A 27,382-nucleotide genomic window follows, 5' to 3' on the forward strand; every position below is an offset into this window, starting at 1 on the left:
CCACCTTATACTATAATAAAAAAAAGATTTGTTACGTAACACTTTTGTAAGCCCCACTCCACGAAACAAATTGTAACGCTTGAACCTATCCACGTTCCCCCACCGCGTTACGTAATTTGAGAACAGCCCTACCCTGGTCCAAACTCATAAAAAATATTGTTTTGAATAAACTTGCATTGGCGGCCCAAGAACTGGTTGGGTATCCGGGGCGGAAATGTTAGATTTGCACCCCCTCTCGAGCCTTAAAAACATTTTACAATTTTTGTGATTTGCAACCCCCTCAAGCATTCAATTTCTTTCGTACTTATCTGGATTTGAACCTCCCTCTGCACCCGCCGCCACTGTAAACTTGTTTAATATTTTAAACTTGATTTAATTAATTTTGTACTCTAAAGGGTTAAATGTTATTCAGACCGAATTTGCCTCCAATGGAAGTGGAAGGTTTTTTGCTCGTAATTTGTCGCTAAAGATATTTTCTGAAACAAATTGTCAAAAGTCGTTGACTGGGTAACAGTCGAATGCCTACCCAAACATTCCAGCTAAAAAACAGCTTGACCCGAGGAGAGTTAAAGCTATTTTGTGTAAGTATCACTATGCATATATGTAAAAACGTTAGGAATATAGCTGGAGGATTTACCGCTAATAAATTTCCTGCGCTTCCAAAGTCAGCCATAAAGCCAACTATAGGAGATAAAATAAAATAAATTAATGACAAAGCAGAAGGTAAAGCAGCTAAAAGAAAAAATGTTAAAAGATCTCCGGCTGTTTTCGGGAACGTAGTTTCTCCAATCACAAAACGTACTTTTAGATTTTCCGCTTAGGCACCATATATATAACAAATTTTCGTTGTTTTTAAATTGGCGCGAAGTTTGAATTAAAAAAAAACTAAATTAAAGGGATACTGAAATGGTAAAATAACCTACTTTCAAGTTTCAATGAACTCCATAAGTACTAAATATATGCCAAAACTAACAAAACGTATTTTATATCATAAATTTTCAAAACGTAGTACTAAATACGAATACAAAAACCCAAACGTATTTTCGTAATACAAATCGTATCAATGACACAATGTTGTGTCGAAACTAGTCAGCTTTGTTTTTATTTATTTTATGTGAATAACTAATTTTTACTTACGCATTTAATTCATGGTTTTTATTTTTTATTCAATGGAACCAAATGTATTGTAAAATTTAAGGGTTTAATTAAAAAGTTGTGTCTTATACGATTAAGCGAAATTATACGAAACATTAATATTAAGGAAAATATAGCAAAAATATAGGGAATTGGGAAAGAAAATATAAGAAATTTAAAATAAACGGTTTGGAATTTCTAAGAGAAAATCCAAAGAATTTAAGTAATAATAAAGGAAAACAGAAGGAATTTAAAAAACAAGTGTATGGAATAGGAATATAAAACGTAAGGAAAGCTCAAAATATTTCTTAGGGTGGCTTTTTTAATTATTAGGAATATCTTCGGAAAACGAAGCTTGTTCCTATGAGAAGCTTTGAGCTATGAGAATTTCAAAGGAAAGTGTATGGAATTTGTATGGCTTTTCTTTGGGATGTCTAAAGAGGAAATTTGGAAAATATATAACGAAAAACTTAAGAACCTTTTGTAGAGATTTTTAAGGAAAATCTTGGGAATCATTTAAGAAAATTTCAGGGAAGATTACAATACTATCTGAAGTAAATTCTTTATGAAAAAGTACCAAATATTTTTTTAAATATTAGCTAGGCTAATACCCTGGGCACCACAGGCCCAAGTCAGCTTGCGACTTTTTAATGCCTTATTTACCGGTCCGGTAAATAAGACTTCCCTTAAGAAATTCCTATTTATTTTATTTAAATATTTTCTTAAGAGGTCTTAAGAATGTTTTTGTAAGGGGTTTAAAGTGACCCTAGCTGAAACCCGAAAACTTGTTTATAGTCTTCGGGTTTTCTTAACTTTTGAAATCTCATGGTAATATATTTACAGGGTTTTTAATGCGTCACACGTGTTATTAAATTATTGTAGAAGAAGACATGAAGTAGAAAAAGATAATGTGAACTGGGCCGATGTGAAGTGAAACATTTCCAGACAAGTAGGGCCTGGGAGTTTAGAACATTTATATGGATGTTTAGAAATGTAATTCCGCGCCTTCTGAAGGGCTAGAATAGCAATTTGAATTTGACGTTTAGTTAAATTTCTTCTTACGCAACGACGATGCTGGAAGATTCCCCGCCCAATGGGGAGTTGACAGCCGCTAGCGATAAAAATATATTTAAAAAAATAACCGATATTTTTTAGGAAAATAACTTACGGGTCGGGGATGACGGGACGGCCACGCCCGTACCCCGGAATTCGCGGGGGTGGTACCGCGTCCAGGACCACGTCGGGTAACTCGGCTGTAGGCTAAAGAAATATTATTATTTTTTTATTTAGATTAGTTAAATTTCTCCTTACGCAACGACGATGTTGCAAGATTCCCCGCCCGTACCCTGGAAATCGCGGGGATGGTAGGCTTCCCCCTGGACTAATGAAAATCATATTTTTTAAGAAATGTAAAAAAAATTAGACCAAATGCGACTCATGCTCCTGCGATGGGGGCAATACACCGACGGTGCCAACTCGGTATTACCTCCAGGCGGCTCCGACCTCCAGCGGGGCTATGATATTTCCATATTTTTTTAAAAGAATTGTAAAAAAAAATTGACTAATTTCAACTTACACTACTGGCGGAATGGGGGCAGGGACGATGACATTTCCCCCTTCCGGGGATTGTGATCGGGCTTCTCCGGGACTAACGAAAATCATTTTTTTTTAAGAAATGTAAAATAAAAAATAGGCCAAATTTTAGCTTACATTGACTCTAGCTGTTCGTTTAGGGATGACATTTTTGGAAATGAAGCCAGAGAATTCTAGCACTCGCGGTCAAAAAAGATGAAAATGAGCAAGTCGAGAGAAGGGGGGTGCCCGCAGGGGTTGAATCACCCACACCTGCAAGTAGAAATTGCCGCGAGCCAAACGGCGGGGGGACAATACCCGACTTTTTTCCATAGAAAGGAGTAAAATGGTGAAAATAGATGACAAAAAATAAGCTTACTGGGAATTATTTAAAGACACTTTTGGAAAAAACATTTTATTGAGGAATATATAAAAATTTACAAGAAAATATACAATAACATTTTTTAAATCCGGGGATGAAAAAAGCACCGGGGAGGCGAAACAGGCGGTGAATTGAGGAGGACAGAGCTGTAAATAACATTTAGTTTAAAAAAAGCTATACTTTTTCCTAAAAACGAACTTACGAAGGTATAATAGGAGGAGAAGGAACGGCGACTTCGAGGTCGTTCAGGAATTCGGGGAGAGGCGGCGGCACGATTAAGCTGATTTCGAAAAAAAAATGTTAGACCCCTTAATTTATATCTAAAAATTAATATTAAATACCCCAAATCAGCCGCGAAAGCTGTTTCGGCGAAATCTCCCGTTATCACCGAGGTGATGTGGGCAATCGCGGCGTTTTGGGCGACCCAGGCATGCCCCACAACCACCTGAAAGTCCAGGGCAGTGGCTTGAAGAGAAGGGGAATCATGGTGATCAATTGAAAATAGGCGAAGAGAGTCCCCCATGTTACGGGCTGCGTTAAATGCACCACGTAACACGGCGGCCAGGGGGATTAAGGCCGACACATAACGATGGTCGCCCTGAATAATATCAGGGAGAGCGAGGAGTTCAGGCGGTGGTGAGGGAGACGAAGATGGGCTTTTAGAAAAACAAAAAAAAAATGATTTAGGATATTTTTTTAAAAAAGGGGTTAAAGATTTTTTTTAAAAACCTACTCGGGAGAAATTATCACCACATCCGGTGATGAAGGAAGGAGAAGGTTCTCGTTCCAAAGAGAATAGCCCGGAACGGCGCTTGCAGGGGAATAACTAGGTAAAAAATATATATTACAATTACGCAAAATATATATAAATATCAAAAAACTCACGAAAAAGAGGTAAGAGCCTCCAGCTCTTCCCTAGAGGAGGAATCGGAGGATGATGAAGAGGGTGTACGGCTAGATAATATTTAAAAAGTTAGAATTAAAATAATCAAGCGAAATAAAATTTTAAAAACTTACCAGCGTTTTCGGGAATTCCCGGAGGCCATATTATTTCTTGGACTTGTTCTGACTATCGGTAAATTCGCGAGGCTAGATATACCGGTCATTTTAAGGGGCGGGGTCGAAACCCGGATGACCTCTACGGGGGTAACCCTCTAAGGAGTTTCATTGGACCCACGCTTAATTTACCGCTAGAGATTGTCACGAAATCTAGACAGTTTTCCTCACCAAATAAAATCGCCTCCAAGTTATTGAATACAACCCGGGAGTTTACGACTTAAGGTTAACTTTCAATAAAAGGAGGAATTTTTATAGCGGACGGGGAAAAAAATACAAAAGACAGGAATGTTATTTTTGTACAATGCGAAAAAATCCGACGATTATTATTTCTAAAGCGGGATTTTACGAATCAGAAAAGCTGTCGATGAATTTAGGGGGGGATAATACGAGCGGTTCAAATTGTGAGTAACGGCCTTGTTTTTCAAAAAACCGTGGGAAATATTATACCTGAATAATATTACGACTTGGATAGACACTATTCATTTTTCCACCCCCCTACATGTCTGGAAAACCATCCCCCGATGGGGAGGGGGGGATAGACCCGGGACCCGAATAAAAAGTCCCATTCGAAATTTTTTACCCGAAAATTATGGAACTAAATTTCCTTAACGCACTGCGCGATTTTAAATCGGATTTAAGGCCGGTAAGCATTAATTTCTTATATAGGTTTTTTTCTATTTGACTTCGTTAACCCTTTGTCCTAACGAATTACCACGCGTATTACCTAAATGTTTGAAAGATTTGTAATTGGTACGCGTTTTTATTGAACTTATTGATTACCTTAAACTTATACCTCTAGCCCCGCGAAATTGCAATAATTTAAGAGAATTGGAATCGCTAATCGATAATGTTCCGTCCGAGATTAAAACCTCGACCTTCTTAGCTGAATGCGCGAAACAACGCGACGTATTAAACGAATTCGGGGAAGATGATGACTTCGATTACATTTTGTCTAACCAATCAAACGATCCAACGGTCACTCAACCACGCAAATTACCGGTTAACCCCAGCCCCGTTAGCTCACTTGATGACAATTCGCTAGACGCCGATTTCCCGTTCTCAAATAATTTATGGATGTCTCCGGTTGAAAACATATCAGGCGCGACTCTAAACGACAGCTCTTCCAGTTCGAGTGACGAGATAAAATTCATAAAATGTTTTAACCCTTCGGAAAAATCACCCGAATTAAATAACCCCGAAAAAGAGATTACGAATTCCGAAATATTTACGGACGATTTTTCACTCCCCCCTGAATATTCACAGTATGAAAACACTTTACTAATCAGGTCTAGTCCCGCGACGCCTCCTCTAGAAATTACTCAACTTTCCCCGGAAAAAAACCCAGAATGGGGGCACTCCAGCCTATTCTCGCAATTTTCTCAGCTTGAAAAAGCATTACTAATTAACGGCAAAGCCGAAACCAGCGGACATTCGGTAGACCTCGAAAATATTATCCCTAGCGCGCCCGATAAATGTCCTTCAACACGGAGCCTTAAGCCCCCAAAGACTTCCCTACTAGCGGATATTATCCGGGAAACAATCGGGGTTGAACTTGAAGGAACGAATATTTTTAAAAACAATGATGAAACGGGAGCCCCGGGTCTTTCCCCCGAAAACAATTTAGACTCGTTTAATGACGACTTATTTTTACCGCCCGAAGAAGAAAATTGGCTAGCGGAATTCCCTTTAAACGAAACGTCAAAACTCCCAGCTGTCAGCCCCGAGACACGTGGCTTAGCTTCAGCTGTCGGTTCGCCGGAAGCCTCGGCGCGCCGGGAGGAGAGGCGAGACTCGCTCCTTGCCTCGCCAAATATAGGAGCGCTATCGCCATCTGGCGTCGACGACGCTAACTATTTTAATAAGGAGGAAAATAAATTTTTAAATCCGGAAGTAGATACTTTTCTCGGTTTGAATAATATTACGTCGGAATTTCACGAGGGTTCAAGCGTTAATAACCTTCTTCCTTCTAGAAAAAGGAGATCTTTTTCACAACTTCTACCGCATAATAACTCGGTTCCTGAAGCGGATTTAGGGGTAGATTCGTCCCGACCCGGGACTTTTCCTCAAACTAACGGGGTATTTCTTAGAGACACTGTTTATCGCGGCGCTTCGCATACCCACGTCTTTACTCATAAAATTAGGTGTCTGAATCCGGAAGTAGAAACTTCTATTACCCCACCCCTCGATTTGAATATTACGCCAGAATTTCACGAGGGGCCAATCGTTAATAACCTAGTTCATACTAGAAAAAGGAGATCTACATCGCGACTTCTACCACTTAATTTAGCGGTTCCCGGGAAAGTTTCACCGCGAGCCGAGACTTCCACTAACGCGATATTTGTTAGAGACGCTTTTTTCTCGCGGCGATTCTCCATGCCCAGTGTTTTCTCCTTCACCGCGTAAGAACCCGGACCCTTTTCTAGATCAACCAGGGCCATCACATAAAATTTTGAAGTGGGATAGCGAAAGTTCGATTTCATCATTTAACTGGTATTCGAGCGAAGATATTCCTCCCCTTTTATCGCCTCTCCCGGCGAACGATGATGATGTTCCACCGCCTCAACCATTTCAACTCGATGAACTAGAGATCGGCCAACCACCCCCGATTCAAGTTGGAGGTAATCAACCGGAAATCGCCCAGCCTCTTCAAGCACCCCAGCCTGAAGACCTACCTGCTCTTCAAGAAGAGGAGCCTCTACAGCTCGCGGTCATCCCGCCACTTCCGGTTCAAGTCATCGAGGCTCCGCCCGTTCAACAAGATGGCCAGGGTCTTCAGCTTGAAATTATCCAAGATGGAACGAAAGAATACCCGCTATTCAATCTCGTTGGAAGATACGTTGAAGTGCGCTTCATCGCCGATGTAGAACTCGGGATTACGCAGTTCGTGACCTTTATTTTTGATCAAATTTCGTGTACCTCGGAAGTTTTCCCGGCGCGGGTGCTCGAGATTTCTTTCCGCCAGAAATCGCAACTTCAGCCCGGTGATGTTTTCGATTTACTCGAAGGGGAGATCTATCTGGATGAGCGAGATGATTTCTGGAACTCACCAATTTTATTCACGTTAAACGTGGTAAGATTACCTCACGGAGGGTCCCTGAGGCGACGCGGACTTAAAAAGCATATCGATTACATACGCGATAAAAGAAGTTTTATCTCAGTCCAAAACAAAGACTCCTTGTGTCTCCCGCGAGCATTAATTATTGCTATCGCTCATTTAAAGAAAACACGAAACCCCAGAAATAAAGAATATTTCCAGGAGTATAAGGCTTTGTACAAGGCCTCTTCGCGAAAACAAAGGGAAAAAGCCGAAGAGTTACGCGTCGAGGCGGGCGTTTCGAAACGCGAATGCGGGGCATACACGAGTTTAGTGCATTTCCAATTTATTCTCTCTGATTATCAAATAATCGTTTTTGAGGTTTATAACGACAGACCTAGAGTATTATTCCAAGGGGAAGGGGGCAACTCCGAAAATAAACTTTATGACGTAATCGCGAAATTGACGTCGTTCTTCGCCACTAATTATGCGTGTTCCATCTGCTTGGTCGGATACGATAAATTGGAACGCCACAAATGCGCAATTTTCTGCAAATCCTGTTTCAGACATCAGAAATGCTCCGGCGAGCTAGTCAAATGCGTCGATTGTTTTCGCTCCTTCCACGGACTGGAATGCTTCCAAAGCCATCGCGAATCGGTTCCCTCCCTCTGTAGTCAAGTTAAAGTGTGCAAAGACTGTTACAAATACGTGGACTATCGCTCTAGGGAAACTATCCATTCTTGTTCGGAAGTTTTCTGTCGTATTTGTAAAAAGCACGCGCCGCATCCTCACCTTTGCTTCGTCCAGCGAATTAAAGACCGCCCCGAGCCTGACATGACCAAACGAAGATTAGCACTAGGGGGCGTGCCTTCTTATCTTTTTGTGTTTTATGACATCGAGTCGATTCAGAATAAACAACACGTAAATAAAAAGGGGGCGTTCGAACATGAGCCGTTTCTTCTAATATCCCAAATTGTATGCCCCGCGTGTATCGACGAGCGAGACTCGAACTAAGATTGCGGGGTATGCATCCGCTTTAGCTCGCAACAAAAAATTTTTTTACGGAGGAAATGTCGTGGGGAAGTTTGTGGATTATATCAGAACTCTAGGGGATATTAAAAAAACTTACTTATTTGCCCACGCGCGAAATGTTATGATCTCCAATTCGTTTTCAAAGTCGTTCTTTCAATCGACGAGACCTTTGTGCCCTTCGTGATAGTAAACGGGACTAAAATTCTCTTCTTTAACTGTTTTAATTTCAATTTTCTCGATTCCTATTCGTTCATTCCCATGGGACTCGCCGCGTTTAGGAAGACGTTTGGACTAGGGCCTTCCATGGATAAGGGTAGATTCCCTCACCTATTGTTTAATTTTGTCGAAAATAATTTCGATCCCGCTGACCCCATAACCACTAATTATTCGAAAGAGAAGGGGGATAAATTTCCGCCCCTCGAAGCGTACGGGGCTAACTATCTAGGGGTAAAGGAAAGAGCGGCCCTTCTTAAATGGCACGGGGAGCAAATAGCCGCGGGCGGTCACTTTGACTTTCTAAAAGACGCGATTTCGTATTGCACGGCGGATGTCAATATACTCCGACTGGGATGCGCAACGTTTAGACGTGAATTCATGGAAATCTGCGACACTGACCCTTTCCGCGCCGCCATCACGCTCCCGGGCGCCTGCAATTACGTCTTTAGGAAACGCTTTCTCAGTCCTGACACGATAGGGATACTCCCCCCCGAGGGGGATGAGAAATAGGGACCGACAATCAACCGCGGCTTTTGAATGGCTCGCCTGGGAAGAAAAACGCAGGGGTATAAGAATAGTCTCAGCTATGCGGGGGCGGGAGGCTATGGTAGGTAAATTTAAAGTGGACGGTCTTGACGGAAATGACGTTTACATGTTCCAGGGTTGCTATTTTCATGGGTGCGTTCGCCAGATCCCTCACAAACGTTCAACCTCAGGTACCAACAAACAGTCAGGGTCGTTGCTCAACTCCGGAAACTTAAGAAAAACGTTATAGAGATCTGGGAATGCGATTATTACGAGCTTCGCCGTCAAGCGAAGGATAAGGCGTTTTTCGAAAAAGTACGTGCCATGTTAATTTCACCCTTGAATCCTCGAGACGCGTTTTTCGGAGGGAGAGTTAACGCGACAGTCCTTTACTACAAGGCCAAAGGCGATGAACGCGCGTTTAACGTCGACATGCTTTCACTTTACCCGACTGTCAACCTTCTAGATAAAATACCCGTCGGTCACCCAAAAGTTTTACTAGACGCTGATGATTTACGAGATCTCGATTCGCTGGACGGGTTAATTCAGTGCCGCGTTCTCGCCCCTCCTAAACTTTTTCACCCTATCCTACCCATGCAGTGTAATTCGCGACTTCTTTTCGTCTTATGTGGTACCTGTGCACGTGTAAGATTTCAAGGACGGTGTCCTCATTCCGATCCCGAGCGGGCATTCGTGGGGACATTCGTTTCCGACGAACTGAAACTAGCCGTTTCCAGAGGTTACAAAGTGATTGAAATGTACGAAGCTTGGCATTATCAAACAACGCAGTATAACAAGGAGACCCAGGAGGGGGGCTTGTTTTCGGACTACATCAAGACCATGTACAAAATGAAGGCCGAGGCTTCGGGGTTTCCAGCGGGGATCACGACCCCCGACGAAAAAAACAAATACGTCTCGGATTTCGAGGACCACGAAGGCGTTAAACTCGATCCCGCGAAGATCGCGTTAAACCCCGGTAAACGTGCCGTCGCGAAGTTAATGTTAAATAGTTTTTACTTTAAGTGGGGACAACGGAATAACCTCGTAAAAACCGAGATCATTAAGGACCGCGAACAATTCTTTAAACTATTTAACGACCCGAATATCGAAAGGAAAAGTGTTTTGGCGATAAACGATAAGACGTTGCTTGTCAAATGGGAACATCTCAAGGAAATCGATCCGGCTCTGGCTCATGTAAACGTAGTTTTAGCCTGTTATACCACCGCTTTTGTCCGAATGAGGCTCTATACTCACCTAGAGGCTCTAGGGGATAGTATATTATACCACGATACGGATAGTTTATAGATCACGTGATGGCAGTAAACTCGTGCAGGAAGGAACCTTTCTTGGGGATATGACGGATCAATTATACGAATTTGGTCCAAATTGTCATATTACTGAATTTTGCTCGGGCGGCCCGAAAAATTACGCCTTCCGCGTACTCAACCGCGATACTGGTGAAATTAAGGAGGTCGTTAAAGCTAAAGGTCTCAGACAGAACTATTCCACTAGAAATTCCATCTCTATGGACTCGTTGAAAGGGATGCTCGGAATCGACGTAGACGCGCCCACTCTCGAGAAAGAAATCGAAATTCCCTATCATATTTGTCGGTTAAATGATCATACAGTGGTAACAGTAAATCAAGTTAAAAAATATCGGAAAAAGCGTAGGAGAACTAAAACGAGAAGCAAGAAGAAAACAGCTATCAGAAGGAAAACTAGAAAAAGGACCGTTAAACGTAGAATCGGGGCAGTAGCTCTTCGGAAGTCCACGAAACACGTTCGTGACATTTTTTCCCTCAACTAAAAGAACAAAATGTACAAAGTTGAAGCCTTGAAATCGGAATTGGACCTGTTCTCGGTCACCCCCGTGCAAACTAGCGTCGAAAGCGCGACTGCAACTTTCTATCGACCGATCTCTACGCTACGAGATGATTCCCAAATTGAATTTTATATCCCTAAAAGCCCGGAGTATACGGATCTCGCGATGAGTCTCCTTCACGTTAAATGTAAAGTAACGCGGGAGAATGGGGCTAATTTAGACCCCGACGTTAAATTATCAACTTGTAATAACCTAATGCATAGTCTCTTCGATCAAATTGAAATTTACTTGAACGACAATTTAATCACGCCCTCGGCAAGTCGATATTCATACCGGGCGTATTTAGAATCGCTCTTGAACTATTCCGGCGAGGCTAAAACTTCTCACCTGACTTCGTGTCTCTACGCCAAAGACGCTGCCGGAATGTTTGACGATATAATTACCAACTCGGGGAGCAAGATTCGTCAAGCAGCTATTAAGGATTCAAAGGAAATTTCCTTAGTAGGGGCAATATACGCCGACCTTTTCAACATTCCGAAATACCTTCTAAGCGGGGTGGAAATTAAAGTTCGACTTTCTAGGAGTAAAACGACCTTCGTCCTTATGGGAGACCCCTCGTTAAACGTGGGAAATTTTAAGATCGCTATAACGGACGCTACTTTGGAAATACGGAAATGCAAGATAAGTCCTCAAATCATTCTGGCTCACGAAAACGCTCTCTTAGGTGCCACCGCGAAGTACCCCTTTACCCGAACCGAAGTGAAAAGCCACGTACTGCTCACCGGCGTTTCAAATACGAGCCTCGACAATGTGTGGCTGGGACCGCTCCCTCAACGCGTTATTATCGGCCTAGTCTCACATACGGCTTGCGCGGGCGATTTTCATAAAAATCCTTATAACTTTCAACCATTCGGGTTAAATTTCTTATCTCTCTACGTTGATTCGGACGCGGTTCCGAGTAAACCTCTCCAGCCCAAGTTTTCCCAGAATCAATTTGCCCGTAAATATTACACCTTGTTTACGGGGACGAATATACACTTTAAAGATGATGGGAATAATATATCGCACTCAGAATATCCGAGGGGTTATACTCTATATGCCTTTGATATCACGCCTGATCTTTCCGCAAGTGACAACTCTCATTGGAACCCCGTAAGACGGGGACAGTTACGTATCGAGTTGGGATTCGAAACCCCGCTCACGGAATCGGTTTCGGTCGTTATTTACGGGGAATTCCATAGTTTAATGCAGATAGATAAAGATCGCAACGTGGTGATTGATTATTAAAATGAACACGTTAGAAATAAACGAGATCCTCGGGCATTTACCCGGGTATCAAGGTGCCTTTGCTTCCGATAGACTCCCCGAATATATCCCTTCCTTCCCCGCCTCCCTGGTCGTTAACCTCGATCCTCACGATGGGCCCGGGACTCATTGGGTAGCTATTTACCTAGACGCTTTCAGGAGGGCCGGGTACTTTGACTCGGCGGGTCGTCCGGTGACCCTCCCCACGATAAAAAAGTTCCTGAGAAAAAATTCCTCGAAAATACTCTACAATAGACGTCGTCTACAGGCCGTGGGAAGCAAAGTTTGCGGACAATACTGCGTGCTCTATCTGGAACATCGCTATAGGGGGCGGAGTTTGACCTCCTTCGCTGATAGGTTCACGAGGAACCAATGGAGTAATGACAATCGCGTGGAGACCCTATTTAAGAAGCGGATTTAACTTACCTTGAGTCAGAGGGGGTATCAGCCAACAGCGACATCATGGAAAGACCGCTGGTAGTTGTCGATTTTGAATTCTTACTCGGCGCGAAATACGAACCGGTCGTTAAAGAAGTTGCCGTCGCGTTCGTCGGGGAGTTTCCCCTAGTTAAAAGTTTATTCGTTAAACCTCCGTACCACGGTAGCGGTCTTTCTCACCACGTAGCCCGGCAAAATCAATGGGTCTTTACCCATATCAACGGTTACCTGTGGAACCACGGCGATACCCCTTACATCGAGCTAGAACATCGGCTCAAGGCCTTAACCGAGGACTCCGAATTCGTTTACTGCAAGGGAGAGGAGAAATGTCACGTCCTCAGGAAACTCATCCCCCAAGAGGTGATCGAACTTGGGGAAATCGGTTGCCCCAAGGCCAAGTACATCAGCATCGACCAGAACTATCGGTGTCGATTTCATCGACGAGGAAGCCCGACGCTTCTCTGCGCGCGGGAGAAGGCCTGCCGCTTCGCCAAGTGGCATGAGGCCCATCACCAGACGGCTCCCTCGCCGCTCTTCGAGGAAGACGAAGGATTCTTTTAAAACTTTTCTTTATAAAAAAACAATTAATTCTTTTTCGAACTCTTATGTTTTTAAAAAACCATTACTTAATTTTTTCAATTCGCGCGCGTATTTTCATTTCGTATCATTTTTCTTATATTCAGTGTTATCATTTTTTGTAATATCTTCCTTTGTGATAATAAATGTTTCGTTCGAATTTATGTTTTCTTATTCAACATACACGCCTAAACTCGTAAGGGGGGTGGGGGAAAGAGAAAGTCGAGGTTTTTTTTAGTCGTCTAGTACCGGATCATTCCCTGGGTCATTCCCGAAGTCGGAGAAGTAAGTGGTAGACGTTTTTTTTTAAGATGAATTTTGAGAAAAACAGAATCGCTAGTTTCAAGGGTTTTCCCTGTAAGTTTCTAAACGTGAGGGAGCTAACGAAAGCGGGTTTTTTCTACGTCGGTCACCGGGACAGCGTAATGTGTTTCTCCTGTCAGCGTGTCGTCAAGGACTGGACGGCCGACGACGTCCCGTTACTAAGACACGAAAAAGAGTGTAACTTTTGTCCGTTCATAAGAAATGATTTTTCGGGGGATGTCCCAGCCCTGTCGATGGAGCTTGAAGGGTCAAAGCCGATGCGATACGAGATCGCGCGAATTCGTTCCTTTACTAAAGGATTTAATAATAATTATATTAAGAATAATATTAATAATAAGGAAGGTTTGCCGATTGATCCTTTAAGGGAAGCTAGGCATTTATCCAGTGCTGGTTTTTTTTATACGAATTTCAAAGATTGCGTAAAATGCTTTTCCTGTTCTGGGGAACTAATGAACTGGGATAAGGAAGATAGTCTGTTCGAGAAACATTGGGAAAATTTTCCTCAAGGAAATTTCTTATTTCAAGGGCAAGAAGTGGAAATGTAAAGCATTTAATAGCCGCTGAGGATATCGTAGAAAAGGACAACCAGTTGAATTATTCGACTTACCCCGAATCACGATTAATATACGATTCTTTAAACGAAATAGTTGAAGTCTTAGATGAAGGACAAGGTCTAGACATGCCCGGGGAATAATAGATTTCTCCCGAGGAATTCGAGGGGGGCCGCGTGATAATAGTCTATTTTTTAGGGGGGTCGTTCACCCCTCAGCGAGAGATGGAAAGAGGGATTTACCCCCGCCTCGGTTCTAAGGATCATTCGATCGGTCGCGGACTAAGGTGATAGACACCATTTTTACTCGGCTTCCGTTAAAAAGATGCATTTTGAGAAAAATAGAATCGCTAGTTTCAGAGGGTTTCCATGTTAGTTTTTAAACGCGAGGGAGCTAGCGAAAGCTGGTTTTTTCTACACAGGACATAATGATAACGTCATGTGCTTCTCTTGCGAGAGGGTCGTCAAGGGGTGGATGACTAATGACGTCCCGTTGCTGAAACATATCGAGCAGAATCGCTTATGTAAATTCGTAAATGACGAGAATACGGGGAATGTCCCCGTCCTAACACTGCCGATAGACGATAAAGAGCAGACGGATGAGACGGAGCTAAATCCTATGCGCCATGAGCTTGAGAGAATTCGTACGTTTAACAAGGGATTCCCTGTTAATATCATAGATGGTAAAGCCTTAGCTCGGGCTGGGTTTTATTATTTAAATTAAAAAGATTCTGTTAAATGCTTCGCGTGTGAGGGTGAACTTATGGCTTGGGAAAAAGGCGATAGTCCTTTCGGTGAGCATTGGAAATATATCCCCCATTGTAAATTTCTATTAGGGGAAGAATGTGGAAACGTAGCTCATTTTATAGCTGACGAGGATATTGTAGAAACTAACCAGCCACCTTATTCTTCGACTGCCGAGAAAGCCATAGTATACTGTTTTTTAAAAGAGGTGGTTGACATTTTAGAGGGTGATAAACGGAAACGACTGGAGACTAAACATTTTTGCACAATTGGATAATAGGTTTTGGAGGCCGTGGGAATCTCTCTTTTCCCTAACTTTCTCACGGTTTGAGAAATTCTTTCATTCGGGGTCTCTCTCCCCCCTAGTTAGAGATTTCTCCCCGGGATTTTAGTTCGGTAGGAATCATTCGATCGCTAGTTTACGCAGGTGTCGGACTAAATTTTAAACTTCCTCTAAAAAATGAATACCCTGGCGAAACGAGTCGCTAGTTTTAAAAAGTTCCCGGTGGAATATATGGACACTCTCGAACTGGCTCAGGCGGGCTTCTTCTTCATCGGGCATAAGGATATCACTATCTGCTTCTGGTGCGACGGTCTGGTGCGGGATTAGGAGCTGGTATCTAACCCCTTACATTGCCACACCGCCTTGTTCCCCGAGTGCGAGTACGCCAAGCTCGAGTTCGCGAAGCTTCAGGAGACCTACGATGCCCAACTAGGCCCTATGAGGTATGCGGACGAGCGCTTGAAGACTTTCACCAGTTTCCCACTAGAGAAGCCGTGCCACATGGAACTCACCAACGCGGGTTTTTTCTACACCAACTTTACGGACTGCGTGAAGTGTTTTTTCTGCGGTGGTGAGATCGGAGATTGGGGTGCGGAAGACGATGCCTTTCTGGAACACGGGAGACTATTTCCCGATTGCAAATTTGCAAAAAACTATTATTGCGGGAACGTCTTTTTAAAATCATTCATGCTCAACATCGCGTAAAATTTGACCTCGTTCCCGTAACTTTCTTTTTCCTCGATGTAGAAGATCGAACTAACTATTCCTTATTAAATAATTTCCATTTTAAAAGAAGAATCTCCCTACTTAATAATATTTTACAGCCTATTTTATTAAAACATGTACAGAAAAGAGTAATAAAAAAAATGATTTAGTATAATATTCGCCTCGTTATTTTTTTCCAATACATTTTAGGTAAAAAAAGATAGGTAAGTGGAGGTATCCATATAATGAGGTGAAGTTAGAGGGCTCCATAATTTTGGATCTATAAATTCGGTGGCTCTATAAAAATCGCTCTATAATTTTGGTATCTATAAAAAAAATGTGGTTATGGATAAAGAGATATTATCTATAATTCTGGTTTATCTATAAAATCGCTCTATAATCTTGCTTATCCTTGGCCAGGCCTATTTCTCTTGCACCTACTGTATTCTATTTTCAGATAAGGCGAAGTTGAAGTACTTTGTCTGTTTGTCCTTAAAATCTTTGATATCATAAATAATAATGTTGTATCGTTTTGGAATGCGTGTTCAATCTATAGAAATTAGAATACAAGATAAAGGTATACATAACAATGGTCTTGACTATTTCCTATACATTTACATTATAAAAATATGGGTTTTTTGGTGGTTGTCTTATTGTCCAATAAATTAACTCGGAAAAAAATAAGACTACCATCATAACAGCATCATTTCGCATTGGTTTCTGACAAATTTGGGGTTGGTAACGAAAAATATAAATGTACTTCAGTCGTGAGAAGACCCTTAAAAGGGTTAATCATAAACTTTCGGTTTTATATAATATTTTTAAATTTTATTTCGGAAATATACTTACAGCTCCAAAATACAACAGATTCCGGCAACGAAATTACTGTCAAGGAATGAAAATTTGATAAGGTATATTATTATTTCAATAAAATCTGTAAAAATAATTTACATGCTACATTTTTATTTAACAGAACTAATGATGCATTGACAGGCCTGGGGCTAAATGCCTACACCTTTAATGACGCAACGTGTCAATCACTGAAACAAACTTTATTATTGAGACCAGTCATTAAATTTCAAATAACTCAAGCCGTTGAAGCAGATAATAATGAAGGGATTGAGACAGTTGAACAAAATTTGAAGCGATTTTTAAAAGAAAATGCTGAAAAAAAGTATGTACCAAATGGGAAAGTCTCATAAGATCGACCGCTCACAAGGGCGACTTATTGAAGTCAAATCAATGTCACCTGATAGTTAAGCCATAGAAAATAAAAGGGCTTATTAGCCTTTGACAACTGTTCTAGATAAGGCTTATATTTAATATAGTCGATCTTATGGACATGCCATAGAACGACTGTTGATCTAATAAACCACCATGCTGTTCACAAGATTGACTGAGCGTGCTCATAAGATCGAGTGCTCATAAGGTTGACTTTTATTTCCAACTTAGGATACTATAAATAGAGAAATAATTCTGCGATAGTTTCTGAGATTCTACTGTTGCAAACATGAAATTTATTTGATTTATTAGATAATTTTGAGTTTCCATGGTAATGTGTGTGTTTTTTCCAATTGTAAATTACCTACTCAGGGCCGGATTAAGACTTTATGGGGCCCTAGGCCCAAGTTAATTTTGGTGCCCCCCTTTCAATAGCTTCCCCAATTTATAATTGAGAAATGGAAGGAAAATTCATTTTGCTACCAGATTTAGTATGTCGTCAGACGTCATGGGCTAGACGGCAGTCCGTCAGAGAATGTGACAATCAAACGTTTTTGGTTCACAGGGGTGGACGCATTTACTAAAATAACTAAGGAAAATATTTTGTGAAAAGCAAATGATTAAAAATTTGTACTTTTATTTTTTTCGAACTCTCTTGGTGCCCCTTGTAGGTGCCCTAGGCCCAGGCCTATTCGGCCTATTGGTTAATCCGGCCCTGTATCTACTTATTTAAACCAAAAATAGTTTGATTACCAAAAATTCGGAAAGCATCCCAATTATGTATTTGTTATCAACCAGACGGCGACACGGCATAGGTTTCGTTTGCAATAAACAGTATGTTTTTTAGTAGATTTAGTTAAATAATATTAAATAATAATGAATCTATATTAAACCAGAATTAAGAATACCTGTTTCAATGCTTTTATTTAAATTGTTTGATACTTAAGTTAATTAGAAAAGTTCAAGATGAGAAGTTGGATTAAACTTTCACGAATGGTAAGAAACAATTTAAAATTCCATTTCTATTAGACGTTATTGTCACTTAATACTTATAAATAGCTGATAAGTTTGGTGATTAATGATTATTAAGATAGTCTCATTGAGTACTAAGTTAAACTTAAACAGGTTATAAACCTCAGACATTGTCCCAGTGACCAAGACCCATTGAAATTGAACATTTAAACATTCTCATGAGATGCATTTTGAGAATAGTCAGGACCTCGACGGAATACCAAGGGCTTCCTATTTTGAAGATATCTCTACCTCCTCACATACTTATATAAAACTAAATTGTCCCTTAATTTTTTGGCTTAATTTCAATAGTTAAATAATATACATATTTGGTGTGAAAATTATTATACACTGAGAATCAATTAAAGAAATTATTTGACACCAAATTATTTGATATTTGATCAATAATTAAATATTTGAATCCTTAAACAGTATTTGACAAAATTTATGACTTTTTTAATTTGTTTATATCGATAACAGAAAATCAAAGACTGCGTAAAAATGCAAAAGATTATTTATTTCATACAAGCCAAATTTGGATATCAATTTAAATAAAATTACCGATGAAATCTATATATTTACATCGACTAGTTTGGTTTAACAAAAAAAACTCCCGAGAAAATGAAAATGAAAACAATTTTTTAAAACTTTTTGGGAATGAACATAATATTGAAAACGTTATAATAGCGCGAGATTCTTTAAGAACAATATTTAAAAAAACAATTATACATATTTGAAAAATATTTGTCTATAAAAAACCTCTTTTCATAATACTGGAACATGAATTGCTTGACGCGGATTCGTCTGAAACATTAATTACAGAAAATTTCCAATATATAAGAAAATTTTAATTTGATAACCCACCTTAGGTAAAAACAATTTGAAATTCTTCCATGATTTGACCGCCGACTGGACAACGAAGAGATAGATGGTCTGTCTCGGCGCATTCCTGACAACAGCAAGTCAAAACATGAAGATTATCAGCGGCTTCTACTTGAACTTCTTGAAAGGGAGCATAATTCAAAGGAGGGAGGATCGGTGCCGGAAAATATTGTCCATAATAGTCTGCGGGAATTTCAAAATTAAAATCTTCTTCTTCGTCGTCGTCCTGGATGTTTGTGATTTGTGCGTCTGCGGCGAGAGCTGGTCCAGCTAGAATCTGAGTGGGAACCGGAACCTGCGCTGGAAGAGCAAAGAAAATATTTGGCGCTACGTCATTTGAAATAATTAAAACTATTTATTATGGACCAAAAATAATTACAAATACATCTAAGTAAATCTGCGTACCATTTTCTTGAGTTGCCCAGGCTCTATCCTGTGTTTCACTGTATCCATAAAATCTCCGGTAGTTAAATTTCCATTGCCATAACGTTTAGATAATCGCTCTAAAAACCATAACAAAATATAGATGAAAGCAACTAACTTGTTGTTATGGAGATATTTTTTGTTACGCCCACAACGGATGACTTCGTCCTGTTCTACCCCCAAAGGATAGTCCCTTTGTTCCCTATCTTGTACCATTCTCAGTTGGTCTAAAGAGAAAAAAACGCTTCTCTACCTACCAAGGTACAGATAAATATTTGGATGTTTGGTTGGCAGACTTCGATTAAGCTGAGAGTGATTCCTAACATGACTTTCAAAGAGTCCATAGAGCATAGCACCCCAGTACAAATTTTAAGACCCACCATGCACTTTTTCCAAATTTGTTATGGTCAGAGTTTCGATGATTTTTTAATTGATTAATTATACAGGGTCTTTTTTTTGCTCGGAAAAGTGTTTTTTTTCAAAAACTATTTATAGTACCGATTTCAAATTTGGAAGGTCAATTCTCTATACCGGGGGACATCAGTTTGAGAAATTTGAGCGTTTTCGGTAATGTTTTTCACCAATTTTGAAAAATTATTTTTCGACCACTAGGTGCGAGATAAAAAAATTCTATTATAAAGTTGTAGGCCGTCATCGAAAACCCTTAAAAATTGTTCACTCGACGAAAAACAATTTATTTATCAGTGAAAATTCGAGCTTGAAAAATTTACAAGTTGGTGAAGCCAAATTACGATTGTTTGAAACGATAATTGAAACCGAATTACCTAATCCAGTTGAAACTTTGGTTAAAAAAATGACCGGATTTAAAAAACACGAGGCTATAGGTCAATCCTAAACATGCATTGGGTATTTAAAGGAAAACTTTGGGAGATTATTATCAGTGTTTGATAATATTTCGAACAATGCCTCGTTATTCAGTAGCTGAGCGTACCGAGATAGTTGCCATTTACTATGGAGAAGCAGCGCAAAACCTTAGAAGAGTGACTGAAATCTTCGCAGAAAGACATCCAAATGGAGCACCATCTGTAAATACAGTAAGACGAGCAATTCACGATTTCAATCAATTTGGTAACTTGCAACCTAGGTTTCGCGGATTGGGTCAACCGGATTTAGACTTCGAGAACAATGTACTCGCGTACTTTGTGGCATATCCTCGTCACAGTTGCGCTAACGCCGCTGCTGATTTGGTTTGTTCTGCAAATCGTGTGTGGAAAATTCTTCGTAAGAATCGCTATCACCCATACAGAGCTACGCTCCACCAAGGACTAATTGACGGAGACCATCAAAGACGTTATGAATTTAGCAACTGGTTACTAAATGCTGTCCAAGAAGATAGACAATTTTTGCGCCATGTTTTGTTCTCCGACGAAGCGTCATTTTCTAGAGATGGGCCCTTTAATCATCAAAACAGCCATCTTTGGTCTGACATCAACCCACATTGGGGTTTTGAATATCATCACCAGGTTCAATTTGAACGGGTCAATGTTTGGGTTGGACTTGTTGGAAACCGTTTGATTGGTCCCTTTTTCCTGCCGACGAACCTCAACGGCCAAAGGTATTTACATTTTCTACAGAACGAACTGAGTGACGCAATCGACGACCTTCCATTGGCTGAAAGACGTCAGTTGTGGTTTCAGCAAGATGGCGCCCTTCCGCATTTTTCCCGGCAAGTAACTGAGCACCTCAACAACGAGTTTCCTGAAAGGTGGATAGGGAGAAATGGTCCAGTGCATTGGCCAGCAAGGTCACCTGACCTAACACCGCTGGATTATTTTCTCTGGGGATTCGTTAAAGCAAAGGTATACGCCACGCCCATTGAAACTAGGGAGGAACTCATTAGGAGAATAATCAGTGCTTGCCGAGACGTCACACCAGAAATGGTAGAGAAAGCGTTTGAGAACTTAATTGTCCGCGCACAAACCTGTGTTGCAGCCAATGGTGATATTATTGAAAATGTTTTGTAAAAATTTATGTGAATAAAATATCTGCATTTAAAAACCAAACGTGTACATTTCTTCAAGTGTGAAAATTCTACTACGTTTGTATTAGACTTGTTCCCTTTTCAATTATCGTTTCAAACAATCGTAATTTGGCTTCACCAACTTGTAAATTTTTCAAGCTCGAATTTTCACTGATAAATAAGTTGTTTTTCGTCGAGTGAACAATTTTTAAGGGTTTTCGATGACGGCCTACAACTTTATAATAGAAATTTTTTATCTCGCACCTAGTGGTCGAAAAATAATTTTTCAAAATTGGTGAAATACAATACCAAAAACGCTCAAATTTCTCAAACTGATGTCCCCCGGTATAGAGAATTGACCTTCCAAATTTGAAATCGGTACTATAAATAGTTTTTGAAAAAAAAACACTTTTCCGAGCAAAAAAAAGACCCTGTATAGCCAACTACGTGGTACAGAGTACCATCGTCCTCAATAGCTAAGTAATAATTTCATCCACAAGTCTCGTCTACAAAATGAAATAAATCGGGTATCAGGTAATGTAGTCCTAACACCACTTCAACTGTGGCTACTGCTTCATTCGGAAAAGCAAGTTGATTAAATTATTTAATAGCTTCATAATTTTTTTAACAGTCAGCACAGTGTAAGCCAATTCCATTCTTAAATCATTTAAACAATAGTTATCTTACCTTCAAAAACTATTCCTTTATGCGATTTTTGGTCCAATTTCTTATTATTAGCTTTCTTTTTAGGTATGTTTCTGTGGATTTGAAATCCTTTATTCAACTCCCTTTACGTTCCAAATAGATACTTACAGGTTAGAATCAGATCGTAAAGCTAACGTTCCCATACGAACATTTTGGAATGATGTCACTTTTTTATTTTAAAAAAGTGTCTAAATCACTACATGTTGTCAGAATTTATAGCCCGCTGTACCGGTAAAATCAAGAAACCACACCAGCGGAGGCCTATCATCAGAATGCCCTACGCCAGCGTCCACAAGCCCGGACAGGTGACAAAACCAGCATGGGTAGCAGAACCCCACTACTGACGGTCGCACCCTCGACGCAAGCCGCTCAACCCAGCATAAGGTGCAACAATGGGACGACCAGCCCGCCACTTCGCACTACAGTTACTTTCATCTTGATCTTACTAAGAAATTAATCCATAAATTAACTTTTTGTGAACAACCACGACTATGTTGTTAAGCCGTCGCGTCGCTTAATTATAAATAACTAAATATATCATCAGTAAAAGGGAGCCGCGTAAAGTCTAAATTTACAACACTTGGCTGACTTATACCCAATGTTTCATAAGTCAGACACGAAAAAGCTGAATATATAATCAAGCATAGAATTGCACGCCCGTTTGTGTGCCCCTGGATAGAAAACAATTTCCAGTTTGCGTGCTCGTGCCGCTAGGTGGCAAGGTTACAAAGTATTATACGGTTTTTTCCCTCGTGGAACATCCTGTAGTGTTTAATCCCTGTTTTGGCTAAGCCATACGTTTTATTATTTTAATTTGAGATTCTAAGACCTTACAAAGTCTTATGACAAAATAACGACCCGAACGTTTGTCTAATTTGTTAATGCTATGAAATATATATATATAATGAGTTTTTTAGAATTATAAGCAATTATATTATTATAAAAAATTAAGAAAAATATAAAACTTCACTCACCATTTTGGGTTTGGTCTTGAACTAGCATATTATGATTTTCCCATAAATTGCAAACATTCATAATGAAGGCAACATTTATATACATATAATTTCTTCTCTCAAGATTGTGACGACCATTTTCGAAATAACGGGGATTGATTTTGCAGGCCCCGTAAATATACGAGGGAATTGAGGGGAGGAGCATTCTCAAAAGGCTTATATATGCTTGTTTACGTGTTCAATAACACGAGCTGTGTCAGCACCGAATCCTTTCTTCTAGCGTTGAGAAGATTTATAAGTTGGAGAGGCTTATGCAGAACAATTTATTCTGATAACGCCAAGAGTTTTAAAAGATCGGATAAGGATTTAGCAAAACTTTGGGAAAATACCAAAAATGATCAAATTTACAAATATTTTGAAGTTCAGAAAATAATCAATAAACGAATAGTAAAAATTGCCCTGAAGAAAAGTTTAGGAAACGCGTTGGTAGAATTCGAAGAAATGCCAACTTTACTAACGGAAATAGAGGCTCAAATTAACTCCAGGCCCATGACCTATCAGAGCAGTGACGCTTTTGAGCCCGTCCCTTTAACACCCGCCCACATTTTGATGGGGAAAAGATTAAACTTCGCTCCCGCCTATGTCTAAGGTCAAAACAATTGAGATTAAAATAGAGATTTAGTTATTAAACGCTTTTTGTATCAAGAAAGATTATAAAATAGTTTCTGGAGAAGGTGGACTCGCGAATATTTGTTAGAGCTACGATCAGCTCATAAGGTCCACACAAATAAAATTTGTGATAGTAAGGAGATGATTAAAGAAGGTAAAGGCGACAGTTTTGGAAATTAGCGAGAATTAAAGATGTAATTGTAGCGTATTTGTATAATTCTTTATGTTCGCTCCCCAATATTTAAAAATACTTCGTTTCCTTCTAAATATGTGAACAATGGTCAATATATATGGTATTTCTAGTGACGCTCCTAAAACTTTCCATCGAGTTGCTACCAATGGTACAATCGAAAGTGTGAAAGATTACACTTTCGCGCTTAATGGTCACGTGGTGACCCATTGTGCCCGACCGGGTTAAAACCTTTTCCCGCGCGAGACTTTCAGGAGATAATTGAGATCGCTGTGAGACTGAAAAGATGTGATTTGTGCGCGCCCTGTTGGGATGGCCAAAATGCCCCTCGTGTAGTTGCCGGACGTTAACGGACCAAGTGCTTTTCCAGAAGGAAACCGTTGTAGCAACTATTTAACAATTATATTGATCAGTATACCTGACTCGGACACTTTTTTACAATCTTTGATTGTTTTATAAATATGTGTAGTTTGTGGCCTGACCTTCGATATTTCGTAAACCTTAGTATTCATTTATTAAATAACATCGGAACTTAATTAACTCTCTCACTATTAATTCCCATATACAACGTATCGCAACTTTAATTTAATATTAACTTCCCATTTATTTCACAAAGTGTCACATATTACCCGGAAGGGACGGGAAAATACGTTCTTGTACATATAAATTGGGTAATGGCAGTATCGTAAGACGAGCCATCAATGTGATTTGCCCACTGGAAAATTATTTAAAACTTTCCCTTTATTTGTGAAATTATCCCTTAAACCTAAGAAAAATAAAAAGGTAACCTTGAGAATAAAATTGGAAAAATATCTACGGGCCACGAGGGATCGGAGGTCACTTGGAAGCACTTCTTGGGGAAACCCCCAAAACTTAAAGCCACCCCAATAAAGAGAACTTAACAAAAGGGTTTCTGGAGGGATGTGGAGTGCGGCGAGACAAGCCCGCTTCGCGGCAGTTGAAGATAGAACGTCGCGAGAGAGTTTTGTTAAAATGTTAAAGTTCGAGGAATAAAGTTTTTTAAGTCAAAAATTGTCGTAAATAATTATCTAGTCTAGTAATTAAGCGTGTCTCCCACACTAACCAAAGAGTTATTTTAAAGGGCAATAGCTTAGACTTCAAATTGAACCATAGAGGGTTGCAATTTTAAACCTTTATTGGTTTAAATACAAACTTTAAAAGGACTGAAATTGTACCCAGTATGGTATATAGAAAAATTCCTAAAGGTTAAGACCTGAACCATTTGCGTTTGAACATGAAAGCAATTTGGGGGGTCAATTCTGTATCCTTAAAAAAGGTCCACGAGCGCGCCTTAAAGGGTATTACCTGGGTGTCACCAATTTGCACCCATATAGGTTTACTTTTAAACCAATTTCGCTAACAGTGTCTATGCGTTAATCAGGGACCGCCTGGTCCAAACGAGGCCCACGAATGCAGTATTTGTAAATTAAAGGCCTAAACCTTTTTGGTATTTAAAAATAGCAGGCACAATTTTAAACTATAACATATAACACCTTAAAATATGTTATAGGTCCAAGTTCATCCATTCCGACCATGTTCAAGTCTCGTGAATAAAAAAGGTCCAGATGACGGAAGATTGATTTGCCAAATTTTCCATTTGAAATCGGGAAAGGAAAAAAAAATACAGAAGACAACACTTCCATTGAAAATTGGCGAAATGAAGGCCTGACGGGGCCTCCCAGGAAAAGATCAAGGATATCGTACCTAACTCCATGTCCTGAATTTAGAGTTACGGATTTAGGTAGTCTAAGGTCTTTGGCTATTAATAATTACAAAACAGTAACAGGTTGCGAGCTGTCAAACACGGAAGAGCAATGGTATGCGTGCGTAAAACTTGCTCTTTTGATAGCATTATATAATTATTAGCCACAGTGTATTGTGATAGTGAGAACTTAAACAAGTATATAGAAACCTTAACTCTACCTGCCTTGAAGTTTGTTAAATATTTATTGGAACAGTAGAACAAAAGCCAAAAGATTTACGAAAAGAGAATGCTTGTTTTAAGGGAAACGTTTTATGGCAAGTTTCGGTTGCCGAATTAATTAGTAAAAAAACATTTTAAAAAATTTGTTGGTTGCACAGAAAGTAGCATGTGCAGTTCCGCAGATTGTAGAAGAGGATATGCTACTATTAACAAGCAGTTCATTTCTTTAGCTTGCCACCACCCTCCTAGGCATTGTAACCCGGCCACCTGGATTAATGAGGAGGGTTAAGCCCGTAACTGCACCCGAGGTGGTCTTAGAACCGTAAGTGTTATCTGATTGGAAAAAAATTGGCCAAATGAAAACATAGCAAATGCCTTTGCCCTTAGGTACTTGATTAAAAGGGCTTAAATATATTCTAGACAAAAACGAAACATACCACTTCCCCATTTATCTTCTGTTAGACGATATGCCTCTAGACTTAATTTTACTCCAGGACTATTGCTTGATGTATTGACACTTTTATAATAGCGAACGCTCAAAATATTAAACAAATTGATGAACAAGTCGTGTTAACGTTTTATGAGGTTAAATTAAAATCTACTCTGGAGTATGACGTAAAAAGAAATCAGGTAGTAGGCCCACAAAGTTAGTTACAAGCCATAATGGCAAAAGGCCTTTTTACTAATTGGAGCCGATTTATCTCGAATTTGACCAAAAAATTACCAAATAAATTCTGCCATCCGCGATTTTAGAGTTTCGAAATTCTGGTTTCACCGTTGTGGCTTGTGTTAACGACATGGGTTAACGATAATAAGGTGTTAGCGTTCAGAGAATGTACGGCTTGCCGCCGAGCTCATGTCCCACAATGTAGCTACTGCTGTGAAAATAAATGGCAAAGGGGGCGAAACTGCAAATGTAACGGCTGTATTTATTGAAACAGTGGTTTGACTTATTCAATAGTTATGTAAAAAATTAGATTTTAGATAAGATTATGAGAAAAATGTGTTTAAAAAAGCAAACCGCCAAAAATACAACCCAGAGCCATACCAATCGCTACAAATTTTTCAAAAGAGGGTAATAATAAATAACGAATCCTTGCGAAGCCTTTAGTATAATTTGAACTATTGTTTTCTAAATGAAATCTACATTTTAATTTAAATGTTTAGATTATCTGGCATTTCTCACACGTCTGCTGCTCATCTGGATGATACCAAGAATACCATTACAATTGTGCAAGATAAATTAGAACCTCACGAGAAAATTAATATATTACACAATGTTTGGATTCCTGATTCCGATTTTCCCGTCATCAAAATATGGAAAAAGCCTAGAGGTCCCGCTTTCTTCGCACCGAAGTCGTTCACTATTGTCTGCTTAAAGCGATAGCTGCTGCTGTCCTTCCCCCCTTGGGTAAAAAGTAATGCCATTGTATTTCTACCGTAAAATGAAAGTCACATGTGGCCATATCTTTATCTTTCCTTAACTCCGCGGATTCATAATATTTCTTTAACTTTTCTAAATAGGGTTTTCCGGCAGAGTTATAAATGTATCCCACATGTTGATGGTGTACCGATGGTATTGTGTTCCCCATATGCCAAGAGAATGTTCACCTGTGTAAGAGGTGTGACCCCCTTCACCAATTGGGTAATGCAAATAGTGACGCTCCGTTGATGGACAGAAGGCTCGAACTAAACTAAGCT

At 39.8% G+C, this 27,382-nt stretch overlaps 2 protein-coding genes and 1 long non-coding RNA gene across 3 annotated transcripts; 2 read left to right on the top strand and 1 right to left on the bottom strand.

Annotated features, from left to right (window-relative positions):
* Positions 1 to 3,175: 3,175 nt before the first annotated feature.
* On the bottom strand, positions 3,176 to 3,492 carry LOC149958374 (uncharacterized). The gene is made up of 3 exons (XR_016478483.1): positions 3,430 to 3,492; positions 3,291 to 3,368; positions 3,176 to 3,234 (listed from the first exon to the last, which is right to left on the bottom strand). It is a non-coding gene; the product is annotated as an uncharacterized LOC149958374 (long non-coding RNA).
* A 7,278-nt stretch (positions 3,493 to 10,770) lies between these two features.
* LOC149958375 (uncharacterized protein F54H12.2-like) lies at positions 10,771 to 12,063 on the top strand. The gene has a single exon (XM_090167161.1). It carries the CDS (start codon positions 10,771 to 10,773, stop codon positions 12,061 to 12,063), a length of 1,293 nt encoding a protein of 430 aa, XP_090023287.1.
* A 1,457-nt stretch (positions 12,064 to 13,520) lies between these two features.
* LOC149958376 (baculoviral IAP repeat-containing protein 7-B-like) lies at positions 13,521 to 13,964 on the top strand. Its single transcript, XM_090167162.1, has one exon. It carries the CDS (start codon positions 13,521 to 13,523, stop codon positions 13,962 to 13,964), a length of 444 nt encoding a protein of 147 aa, XP_090023288.1.
* The last annotated feature ends 13,418 nt before the right edge of the window (positions 13,965 to 27,382 follow it).

The sequence above is a fragment of the Leiobunum rupestre genome, chromosome 2 (genome assembly GCF_980474605.1).
Source record: "Leiobunum rupestre chromosome 2, qqLeiRupe1.1.hap1, whole genome shotgun sequence".
Classification (NCBI taxonomy): domain Eukaryota; kingdom Metazoa; phylum Arthropoda; class Arachnida; order Opiliones; family Sclerosomatidae; genus Leiobunum; species Leiobunum rupestre.